Source organism: Phyllobates terribilis, unplaced genomic scaffold (genome assembly GCF_046119375.1).
Source record: "Phyllobates terribilis strain yellow unplaced genomic scaffold, ASM4611937v1 Scaffold_1__5_contigs__length_1240528914, whole genome shotgun sequence".
Classification (NCBI taxonomy): domain Eukaryota; kingdom Metazoa; phylum Chordata; class Amphibia; order Anura; family Dendrobatidae; genus Phyllobates; species Phyllobates terribilis.
The window spans coordinates 855,681,378-855,694,018 of record NW_027362761.1 but is presented as its reverse complement, the minus strand read 5'-3'; the positions used below and the strand labels follow the sequence as shown (position 1 = coordinate 855,694,018).

Here is a 12,641-nt window from a genome sequence, read left to right as displayed (position 1 = left end):
GAGCTCAGGCTGAGCCTCGGCTCCCTGTCAGCTCTCTCTCCCTTCTGAACTGGACTGAACTGAACTCCCTCCTAAGATGGCCCCCACCTTTTATCTGCTTCTCTGTGTCCGAGCTCAGGTGACCTGCACCCAATGAGCTCCTTCCTATGCTCCAGAAACCGTCCCCTCTGCTCCTACATCACTGGGTTCTCTCCCACCTCCCCACTCCAGCCAGGGACATGGTCAGTTGTGCCTGCATAAATGGGAGCACCGTCGAGCTGTCCCCCGGAAATGGGGTGAGTGTGTGTATGCAGCTAACTGAGCCCTGGTCCACACTCCATCCTTACCTGGGAGTGGAATATCACACCTCTGGTTGAGGTGCAATACCCCTGTAGCAGCCGAACCCTCGGGGCGCTACATTCCCCCCCCGTAAACCACAGCACGTCCTCGGGCTGGAACAGAGCAAAAACATTTGATTTACAAAACATGCAAAATTAAAGGTTTTTTTTTGTTGTGTTTGTTTTTTTTCACCAAACATTATACTACATCTTTAATACCACCGGAACTCTTTTATCAGCCATCATGCAAAACATTTTCAATATCATGCAATTCTCCTAGCAGCATATATAACAATTCTATATATAAAACTTTTTCAGGTAAAACATTTTTTTAAAAGTTAATTCTCTTCTTCACTGGCCACTGTGCAACTTGCGACCAGGTGTCCATTTTCAATAAAGTGCAAACTTGGCAAAACTTTTAACAGGAGGGACCCATTCGTAAACCCTCAACGTAGGCCCTGGGGTGGCTGCAGGGCATAGCTGATCCAGCTGCTGGACCTCATCTTCGGCCACCTCTAACGGGTTTTTGATCTGAGGTCAGTTGTTGTAGTTTCTTATAAAACCAGTAGGGGGGCAAATATATACAAAGTTGACCGCTCCCAGTCCTCGGCTGGATAGCTCACTAAGTTGGCTGCTCCCAGTCCTCAGCCGGTTTTAACTGACCCGATGCCGGGCAACTCTAGGTAACAGTCTCCTTACCCTGACGGGTAACTATATACATTTGTACGCTGCCGCTCCTCAGTAGCGGTGTCCTCCTTGCGCACCTTCTTCCTCATAATATTCTTCAGACCCGTCTGGGTCCTCTGAATAACCGGGTTCGGGGTAGTGTTGCTCCTCTTCTACCCTCCGGATGTTAATGGCGTACCACCCCCGCAGACCTCTGTGTCTGGTGTAGGACACCCGATCTCCCGGGAACAGATCCCGCCCCTGGTGACCTTCTGACAGGTGGCTCTCCACGTCTCTCCGGGTAACAAACACATCCGTGTCCGTCGTCGGGTCTCTGATGAAACCCCACCCCTCCTCTTGTTGGAATTTCACCACGGTCCCTATGATTCTGGGACCGCGTGCGGTTTGGGGGTCTCGCCGGGCACGCATTTTCTGTTCCACGCTCCAGGCCTGCAGCAGCTCATGCCTCTGGCGCCATGCCCGCTCCTCTCTCGCAAGTTGCTCACAAATCTCCCACCTGCGGACTGCGGCCATCCGCGTCTCCTGTGCAAACCCCATCACATCCTCCCCGGTTTGGTCCCATCCTACCTGGACCTCTTCCTCCGGGAGCTGAGAAATGATGACTGGCTGCAGTAGGTGCAAGAGCGGAGCAAGGGGGGCCTCGGCCTCTGCAGACAGGTTTTTCCGCTGACTGGGGTGAACCCATCCCTCTGGTACGGGGACCGGTTCTCCATTGGGTCCGGCGAGCTGGCTGTACAGGTCAGTCCCAAGGAGTGGTGGTTTCGGGACCGGGGGCGCACGGGGTTGGGAGGCGCCTGAGGAGGTCAGGCCTTGCAACCGGGCCTGGAGCGGACTGCTTCCGACCGCACCCGGGGTCAGGGGGCACGACGTGGGGCGTGGTTCAGCGGCGGTGTTCGCAGCTTGGGGCCTACGTACCGGCAGCGGGAGCGTGGAAGCTGCAGCGGCTCCCGGGACTTCTGGCTCCACGGCGGGATCCAGGGGTAAGCCTTCGGTGTCAGGACCCAGGGCAGGGGTGTCTTCCTTACCTGCCTCCGCGGCAGCGCTGTTCTCGGCCTCCGGTCTCCTCTCTCTGTCCTCGGGGGCAGGCGCACTGCCGGGTGCTGGCAGCGTCTCTTGCTGCCGGGTCGCGACCTGCCGGGCCATCTCCTCCCTCCATCCGGCGATGACTTCCCTCTGCACCCGGCCCATCCTCCGGTCCAACTCCTCCAGCGCTGTCCGCAGGAACTCAGGGTCTTCTGCTGGGAGCTGAGCCATCAGCTCCGTGAGGCTGTACGGGGTCGCCTCGGCCTGCAGCAGGCCACTTGCCAGGGTGCTGGAGTTGGTGCTCCTCTCCATCTCCGGGTGTGATGTGGCGAGACTGATCCAAACCACACCCTGCTCCTCGGTTTTCTTCTCTTTCCGCCCCTGTTGGGGGTGGTCCTGGGGCAATCTGCTGACAATCACTCTCAGAGGCAGCCCCCCCACCTTGATGGACATCTCTACAGCCGCACTCATGGCTGTTGGGGGTGGGCTCCTTCTTTGGTGCCATTCTGGGACCTGGCCCACGATGGGAGGTGGCTTCCTGTTGTCTTTTGGCGCACACATTATGGCGTCCGTTCTGCCGGGGCAGGCGCCATTTTCAATACAGTGAAACAGTCTCTTTTCAGGCACGCAATACCCGTTTGTGGCGGGTTGGTCACAATCCTGCCAACTGCGCCAAAAGCTGACTCGCCCCCTGGGCCGTGAAGTACCCGGAACCAGGCCTTCTTGTGTACGGTGCTGATGGGGGTAGTAGTGGCAACCCGATCCCGTGGCTCAGGGCGGTCAGACCAAATTGTGGCAGTCTATTTATCAGTGATTTGAATGTCCGCCTACGCCACCCGTGGATTGCGGTCAGAGATAACTGCCGCTGCGAGGCAGACCACTGAGGCTGGTGTTGATGCGCAGCGCAGGGATGGGATAACTCCACACGGGAAGAGTGTAGCCTCAGGGCAGTGTATATGGATGCTGGGGGGTGATGGTGCAGGCGCAGCAGAAATCACACAGAGTCCAATGATGCAGTCCAAGGTCTTTTACTCACAATTGTTATCCAAGTCACTTCCGTCGGCAAGGACTGCCCGAGCCGTGCTGCGTCCACCAGGTGAGGGGCTCGGTCAACCCCCAGGCAATTCAGGAGTATGGCACAGGACCCCCTTCTGTCCTTTCTCTGGCCTCTCGTGCCCCACCAGTGACCAATCTTCTGTCCAGCTACCGCGGACCGTGTCGGGCAAGCGTTGGCCTCCGCTTCCCGCTATCCTATATGGCGCCTTCCTAGCAGGTTTGGCGGTGGGGTCGCACCAATAAATGATCACGACCTCCGGTTCTTGGCTGAGGGATAATTTACCTCCACCAACTTGGGAATCCGGTACCCTTCCACAGCCTGACCCTTCACCCGATATAACACGGGTTTGCAATGGTTGCTGTCCGTTCTGCTCTCTTAGGGTCCCTTCTGCCTTCTTGTTTCTGGAGCCTTTCTACTCCTCTGTCTCTTCTCCTTCCTTCCTTCTCCTTCTTCTCTTCTTCTCTCTGGCCCCGGCCTTCTCTCCAGGCCTGCCTCGTGGAGCTGAGCTCAGGCTGAGCCTCAGCTCTCTCTCCCTTCTGAACTGGACTGAACTGAACTCCCTCCTAAGATGGCCCCCACCTTTTATCTGCTTCTCTGTGTATGAGCTCAGGTGACCTGCACCCAATGAGCTCCTTCCTATGCCCCAGAAACCATCCCCTCTGCTCCTACATCACTGGGTTCTCTCCCCCCTCCCCACTCCAACCAGGGACATGGTCAGTTGTGACTGCATAAATGGGAGCACCGTCGAGCTATCCCCCGGAAATGGGGTGAGTGTGTGTATGCAGCTAACTGAGCCCTGGTCCACACTCCATCCTTACCTGGGAGTGGAATATCACACCTCTGGTTGAAGTGCAATACCCCTGTAGCAACCGAACCCTCGGGGCGCTACACTTACACAGCCTGGAGGTGTGTTTGGGGTCATTGTCCTGTTGAAAAATAAATGATGGTCCAACTAAACGCAAACTGGATGGAATAGCATGCCGCTGCAAGATGCTGTGGTAGCCATGCTGGTTCAGTATGCCTTCAATTTTGAATAAATCCCCAACAGTGTCACCAGCAAAGCACCTGTTAAGAGGAGACTTTGAAGAACCTAGAATATAAGACATATTTTCAGTTGTTTCACACTTTTTTGTTAAGTATATAATTCCACATGTGTTAATTCATAGTTTTAATGCCTTCAGTGTGAATGTACAATTTTCATAGTCATGAAAATACAGAAAAATCTATAAATGAGAAGGTGTGTCCAAACTTTTAGTCTGTACTGTAGATGTCTGGAGTTGCTCTCTCCAGACTCACTGAACGCCTCAGCAGGCCGAGTATTTAAACCCCAGACCACACCCTGAGGTGGAGATATGGTGAATGACCTCCCACCCTTCACAATGGTCATTCACAAAAAACACTCCCTTTTAAAATGGAGGTTGAACCCTCTCAGCAAATAACATGCTGGAGAAAACTTCATGGTTTCAATTCACGGAAGCTAATTGCCTCTGTGAAACATATCTTCCCTCTATCACCTTACCAGTGACTTTGTCACTATATATATATATATATATATATATATATATATATATATATATATATATATATATATATATATACACACACACAACTACACACTCACTTTGTAAGTTTGTTAGTTGTCTTTACATATTTGGATTGTAGAGATTTTTCTTTTGTCTTTTTATGGAAAAAATAAATCAAATCAAATAAAAAATTTGGACAAAGGGGTATTAAATTGTTCTCCTTGTTTGCAGTGTAAGGGCCAGCTCACACGACCGTATAACACGGACAAGTGCTATCCAATGTTTTATCGGATAGCATTCAGCCCAATGTTAGACTATGGGGCAGTGCAGATCTGCAATTTTTTCTCATGCCAATTCAGCATGAGAAAACAATCCCAGCATGCTGCGAGTGCATCTGGATCACGTGCATCCATACAAGTCCATGGGTGCATGTAAAACATCGGACTGCACTTGGATGTCATCCGAGTGTAGTCCGATGTACGCGAACAAAGACAATGAAGAAGATGGAGAAATTAATTTCTGTACTGTGATTCTCGCATATGAGAGAATCGGATCACACTGACGTGACACTTGGATCAAACTCCTCGCAGAGTTTGACCTAAGTGAGATTAGCATAATCGGCACAATTCTCTCACATGAGAGAATCTATGGCCCTGAGATTCCACCCTTGGAAGGATACTGGTATTAAGGTATTAAGGTGCTGTTAATGTGGTATATCTCAGATCAATCAATTCACAGTCACACTGAATGACTATGCAGGTACAGCGCCTCCTTATATCACATGAATCACTGCAGTAGTACTCCTTAATCAAATTTAGCCTTTTTTTTAATCCCTATCTGGAATAAAATGTACACTATGACCTTCTAAACCTACACTGTAAGATTCTAAAATTGCGCTGCTTGGTCAGCCTTCATTTTTTATAGTAGCTGTGATAGTCCCCCCTTGATTAGCTGCACTAGATCATATGATGTCGAAGTTGTAAGGCATTATGGGGAAACCTGCGCAGCCACCCCTTATTAGCCTGCTCTCTGTCTTGTGTGTGTATGAAATAGAGGCGAGCATTTTTTTTTGGCCCAACCTCCATGAATGAAATCTTAAAATGTTCAAAATTGCAGGGACCTATGAATTAGAGGAGATTCGACTTGAAGTCGCTCCACAGCAGGTCTATTTTCAGTGCATTAAACTATCCATCTCTCGGAGTAACCATACAAAGATCATACCGCCTACAATCTGTTGACTGAGCAAAAATATTCTGGTCTTCAGGACCATATTACTAGAATAGATGCTCACCGTATTCTTGCACCTCAAACTGTGTGGTATATTCTTTCTGCGGTGCGTGTCTAAATTTCGCAATGATTTTCCATGTGCCAAAGCTGAAAATATAAAACATATAATAAAATAGTTTAATTTGGCCACAAGCTATATGCAATCTCCTGTCTGAGATAATTTACTCTTGATAAATAGAGAGCTTGTAGCAAAATAGAATAAAAGATTTTTCATTTATATATTCATATGGATGTGTGGCACCCCAGGGGTCTGGTTGCCACAGTAATAGAGATATTATGTCTGAGAGCAAGTGGGAGGTTTCTCTGGTCAGGAGCCCTAAGCATGCAACACGGTCCACCCAGACCTGGGAGGGGAGGAATCTGCCCTTATAAACTGGGTCTGGGGCGGGATTAGGTAGTGTAGTTCCAGACACAGGGAGAGTTACAACAGGAGCTCTGTAGGAGCAGGAGCGAGTGCCAGAGGCTGGAAGCTAGAAAGCTCGCCTTGGCTGAAGACACTAAACCCGGACACGGAGTCCGAGGCTGTGGGGACGTCCAGGTCCAGCAGCAGAATCCAACCGGCAGGGGATTCCATGTCCTCAGGCCTTAGAAACCCGAAGGCACGGTCACAAGCAAGGGACCAGCACCGCCATCGTGAAGCGGAGGCTAACGGAAGGCCCCAAGTCACCGGCCATACGGGTGAGCACCACACGGTATACTCAGGGACGTGGGCTACTTCTACCCGCATAGAGCAAGGCAGCCAGGAAAGAGTGCAGAGAGTCGGGGAGGCCTACAACTCCACCTGGCCAGGGGAGATCCTGCTTGCTCACAGACTGACCAGGCCCCTACTTCTAACCAGTACTCCCGGGAGGGTCTGCGTTATACCATCAGTAAAGACCCTGAACTGCACCACACGTCTCTGTGTTTCATCGCCGCACCAGCACCATTACTATCGGGATGCTCACACCATCACTCCCATCATCTCACATTAGCAGCCCTGAGGCAATACTTCTCCCGTGGGGAGTTATTCCATATTTGGCTGCGCAAATTACATCAGCCTCAGCGGTCTGCAGCGCAGCGGCGGTCCCCACTGACCGCAATCCACGGGTGGCATAGTCGGACATTGTTATTACCTAAGACTGCCACTGGTTTGACCGCCCTGGGCACGGACCGGGTCACCGCCACACTGAGACTACAACCCCCAGCGATCCGGCTCCGGGTATCCCCTGCACAGCACAGGCCCAGGGGGCGCGTCAACTTTGGCGTAGTCGGCAGGATTTCGTGCCCGCAACCACCGGGTACTGCGTGCCTGAAAAAGACTTTTATACTTACCTGTGGTGAAGTTTCCCGCCGTCCGGAGTCGTTTCCCGCCATCAGACGCCATCTTGGACCGTTTCCCGCCGTCTTCTGCCGTCTTCCCGCCATCCGCAGCTGCTTCCCGCCTTCAGACGCCATCTTCGGGACGCCGCGCAGGAAGAAGAGGGGCGTGGACGCCGAAAGCGCGTGAGATCCGAAGCTCCGCCCCACGCTCCGACGCTGCGTAAGGTCCTGGAAGGAAGGAAGAGCGACGCTGACGTCATCGGAGCGCGACGCCAGGTCCTCAACCCCGACGATCGACTGCGGAGCCGCGGCCTACGGAAGAAGAGCATCGCAAGGTTGGCCACGGTCCACTAGGGGGGGAAGGAGGATGTCGGACACCGAGGGGAGCTCCACTGCCACACTGGCCGCCAGCGCAACCGCTGCTGCGGTCATGCCCTTCACCATGCCCTATATCCCGGGCGCAACCTGGCTACCCCAGTACTCAGGGGAGTCACATACCCTGAGTGACTTTAGGGAAAGACTTGATAGCCTCTTCCAAGTATACCGCCTCACAGAAGAGCAAAAAGTGAGCATTCTGGTGGCCCAGTTAATCGGGGCAGCCCAAAGGGAGGTAAAGTCCTGGTCATCTGGGAAGAAGAGGACTGTCAGAGAGATACTAGCCCGGCTGAAAGACACATTTGACACCCGCACCTCAGCCGAGATAAAACTCAGATTTTACGGGTGCAAACAACGGGCACATGAAAGTATAAGAGACTATGCTCTAAACCTACAAGAGGCCCTGAGAGCCATTAAGCAGGCAGACCCTGACAGCGTGGGAAATGAAGACAAGCTGTTGACCGAACAATTAATTGAGGGTCTACTGTGCAATACCCACCGAACCCAGTTGCGGGCAATGGCCTTACAGGACCCTGACCTGGACTTTGCACAGTTCAAGGACAGAGCCATCCGGGTGCTCCGAGAACCGGCACCAGGTGGCGCTGTGACCCACAGGCGCCCTGCTATCACTTATCACCAGGACGCGGCGCCCTTGTCTGCAGGGCCTGTGGGAGCTGATGCGCAGGCTTTGAAAAATAACCCGGCAACAGACCTGCACCATCAGGTCCAAGAGCTGACTAAGAGCGTTGCAGCGCTAACCAGAACTGTGCAGTCTTTACAGGTCTCTTCTCCAGGAAAGATCCAGCTGGCATCCGGACCGGAGGACGTCCCGTGGCGCCGACTGAAGAGGACCCCACCGGCCAGAGGAAGACCCAGCGACAGATACAACGAGGACGGACGACCTATCTGCCGCCGCTGCAATCAACCCGGACATATGGCAAGGTACTGTCATTTAAACGGGCACAACCTGGGGTAGAGGGCCAACCCCCAGGCATAAGATCATCAGGCCCATCAAACTGGCATGACAAATACGTAGGGGGACGTCCGGTCTTGCCTGTGGTACTGCATGGCATTCCTAGGAGTGCCCTACTAGACACCGGGTCACAGGTCACCACCATCCCGTACGTGCTCTTCAAGCGGTACTGGAATGACTCGGACATAACCCGCTACCCAGACGACGACCTGAGCATTATAGCCAGCAATGGTCAGCCCGTGCCACAGATAGGATTTAAGGAGGTGACCATCAAGGTCGGTAAAGTTGAACTGCCGGCACAAGGACTGATCATTGTGGACATTGACCGTCGCGAGAGTCACCCAAAAATAACCCTAGGTACTAACGTAATTGAAAACTGTCTTGCAGAGGTGATTCTTATTTTGCAACAGGTTGCCAAGAACGCCAGTTCCAGCCAGCAGCGTGTCCTCCAAAAAGAGATCCGGGCACTGATGAAACGGCAACAAGTGGAACTATCTGGTGGTGAGATAGGTAGCGTGAGAATGTGTGACCCGTTCCCTATTGCCATGCCCCCAAAAAGTGAGATGATTATTTGGTGCCGGGCAGCTATTGGTCTAAGAGGTAGAGACTACCAAGCAATGGTAGAACCCGTCTACTCAGACAGTAGGCCCACCATTTTGACAGCACGGGGGGTGGTCGATGTACGCCATGGGAGGGTGCCCGTCCGCATCATAAATATCGGGGAGAGAGAAGTATACCTGCCCCGGTATGCCACAATAGCCAAATTGTTCACCATCAACCAGAACTCTGTACAGGCCGTGGAACCCTTGCCTCCATCTCAACCAGAGGAAGGTAACGGCTCTAAGAAACCAATGGAGGACTGGTGTCAGCAACTGCATTTGGGTACTGACTCCACTCCCTCACACCAAAAACAGGGAGTCTATCGGATGGTTCAAGAGTACGAGAGAGTGTTTAGTAAACACCCGCTAGACTTCGGGTGAGTAAAGGGGGTAGAACATCACATCCCCACGGGAGACCATCCTCCCATAAAGGAGAGATACCGACCCGTACCCCCTGCACACTACCAACACGCCAAGGGGATGTTAAAAGACATGAAGGAGGCTGGGGTAATTAGGGACAGCTGTAGCCCCTGGGCAGCTCCACTAGTCTTAGTGAAAAAGAAAGACAACACCATGAGAATTTGTGTAGACTACAGGAAGGTCAACCGTATCACACACAAAGATGCGTACCCGTTACCAAGGATAGAAGAGTCCTTAGCTGCATTAAAATCTGCTAACTTCTTCTCTACTTTGGATCTCACTAGCGGGTACTGGCAGGTTCCTGTAGCAGAGGCGGACCGGGAGAAGACCGCATTCACCACCCCGATGGGACTCAGCGAATTTAACTGTATGCCGTTCGGGCTCTGCAACGCACCAGGAACCTTCCAACGGTTGATGGAATGCTGTCTGGGACACCGGAACTTCGAGACGGTCCTACTATACCTGGACGACGTCATCGTCTATTCCAAGACCTATGAGGACCATCTGGAACACCTGGCAGAAGTGTTTGAAGCCCTGGCAAGCTATGGCCTAAAGGTAAAATCCTCAAAGTGTCATCTACTGAAGCCAAAGGTACATTACCTGGGACACGTGGTGAGTGCTGACGGAGTAGCCCCCGACCCTGACAAGATCACCGTGATTAAGGACTGGCCAAGACCATCCAGCATAAAGGAAGTGCGGCAGTTCCTCGGGTTGGTAGGCTACTACCGAAGATTCATTCCCGGTTTTACCAAGAAGGCAGCTCCTATGCAGGACCTCCTGATAGGCCAGTCCAGGAAGGCCAAAAACCAGAAGCCACCCTTCAAATGGGAAAAGCTGGAAGAGGAGTCCTTCCGCCAGCTGAAGATGGCCCTCATGGGGGATGAAATCCTGGCGTACCCTGATTACAGCCAGCCCTTTATCCTCCACACGGACGCAAGCAACATCGGGCTAGGGGCCGTACTGTCCCAGATCCAGCAGGGGAGAGAACGGGTAATTGCTTACGCCAGCCGAAAACTGCGACCCACGGAAAGAAACCCTGAGAATTACAGCTCGTTCAAGCTAGAGTTCCTGGCAGTGGTGTGGGCAGTAACCGAACATTTTAAGCATTACCTTGCCTCTTCCAGGTTCACCGTGTACACGGACAACAACCCGCTGACACACCTGGACACTGCAAGACTGGGTGCCCTGGAGCAGAGATGGATGGCCCGCCTGTCCAATTAGGAGTTCACGATCAAATACCGGGCAGGACGCTCCAATACCAATGCGGACGCCCTGTCCAGGATGCCAAACCTACGCGGACGAAGGGGAGGATCCAGAAGAATTGGAAGAGATCGAACTCCCTGCGTTCCACCGTCATGGGATTACCCAGTATTCCCACCGTGTGAGGGGCCAGCGATCCGCTACGTTCAACCCCTTAACCCACTACAACTGGGCGGAGATGCAAGACAGTGACCCCGCAGTCTGTCTGGTGAAGGAGATGGTGACCCAGGCTGACGCCCGCCTGGACCCAGACGCTCCGGAAGAGACCAAGCAACTGTGGACGGAGAAGAGCAGACTGTTTCTCTATAAGGAGAAGTTGTGCCGCAGAATGGTCAATTCCCGGACACATGAGCTGATCTGGCAGGTTGTGGTACCGAGACGGGACGCAGCTATGGTGCTGGAGGCCTACTACAATGGGGCAGGGCACTACGGATGGAAGAAGCTGGAGTTCCTGCTGCGTGAACGGTTCTACTGGATAGGCATGAGAGGAGCCATTGAGAGGTGGTGTAGAGACTGTGGCCCGTGCAATCTAAGAAGAAGGGACCGTGCCAGCCAGAGGACTCCCCTGCAGCCCATCATCACCAGGCAGCCGCTGGAACTGGTCGCTCTGGACCATGTTAAACTGGCTCCAAGCAGAAGCGGGTATGTCTACGCCCTAACCATCGTGGATCACTACTCTCGATTCCTAGAGGTGGTCCCCGTCAAAGACTTGACAGCTCAGACAGCAGCCAGAGCCTTCCAGCTGCACTTCTGCCGCCCACACGGGTACCCGGACCAAGTGCTGACGGACCAAGGACCAGCCTTCGAAGCGGAGGTCTTCCAGGAGTTCTGCAACCTGTATGGCTGCAAGAAGATAAGAACAACGCCCTATCACCCCCAAACCAATGGACTCTGCGAGAAGATGAACCAGGTGGTGATAGATCTGCTAAAAACATTGCCCCTGGAAGAACGCAGTCTGTGGCCTGAGAAACTGCCCGATCTGGTGGACCTGTATAACCACATCCCGGTAGGTTCCACCAACTGTACCCCGGCTTACCTAATGCGAGCAAGACCTGGTAAGCTGCCTGTTGACCTGGATATGGGAGTCCTGATACCAGAGGACACCTCGCCAGAGACAGACTGGGATACAGAACGGCAGCAGCAGTACCGGAAAGTACAAGAGAGCGTCGAGCGAAGTCTCTGTCAATCAAGAGAAAGGCAGGAGAGGACTTATAACCAACATGCTCCCGCTGTTTCCCTGGTACCTGGAGAGCAGGTCTTGAAAAGAAAAAGGCGGCTCCATAAGTTGGACGACCAGTGGGAAAAGGACCCGTACACCGTACTGCCCTCAAGCCACAATAATCCAAAGGTGTACGTCATCAGCAAGGATGGAGGAGAGACCACAGCCACTGTTTCCAGAGACCACCTGAAAAAGTGCCCCGAGAAGTTGCAAAGCACGGATGAAGATCAGGAAGACCCTCAACCCGTAGAAGAAAAGGTGGAAATGATCAGCACCGTACTCTGAGACTTTCCCCGGTCCTGGACATAAGTAAACAACGCTATCGTGGTGCCCGTCCTCACATTTCTCCAGCCAGCCCCTCAAGTGCCTACAGAAGACCAGGTAGAGCTGGAAGAGCAGCCGGCCCAGGAGGCAGAAGAGTCCACACCAGCAGCACAGGAGGATCAACCCTCTGCTAGTAGTGAGCCTGCCGTGCCCCTAGTGAGCCAAAGAGTGCGCAGACAGCTGCCCAGCTTGCCCATAACACCTCCTACACCCTGTAGTGCAGGACCAGTTAGTGAGCTCCGTAGGTCCACTAGAGTCACTAGAGGTCAGATGCCCGC

General features: G+C 53.0%; 1 protein-coding gene across 2 annotated transcripts in view; it reads right to left on the bottom strand.

Moving 5' to 3' along the window:
• The window catches only part of LOC141153639 (venom factor-like), a 302,324-nt gene that overhangs the window by 249,219 nt on the left and 40,464 nt on the right, over positions 1–12,641 (bottom strand). For both annotated transcript variants that reach the window (XM_073638632.1, XM_073638641.1), the window contains exon 6: positions 5,899–5,981. In XM_073638632.1, coding sequence (XP_073494733.1) covers positions 5,899–5,981 — 83 coding nt within the window. The remainder of the gene's footprint in view (positions 1–5,898; positions 5,982–12,641) is intronic.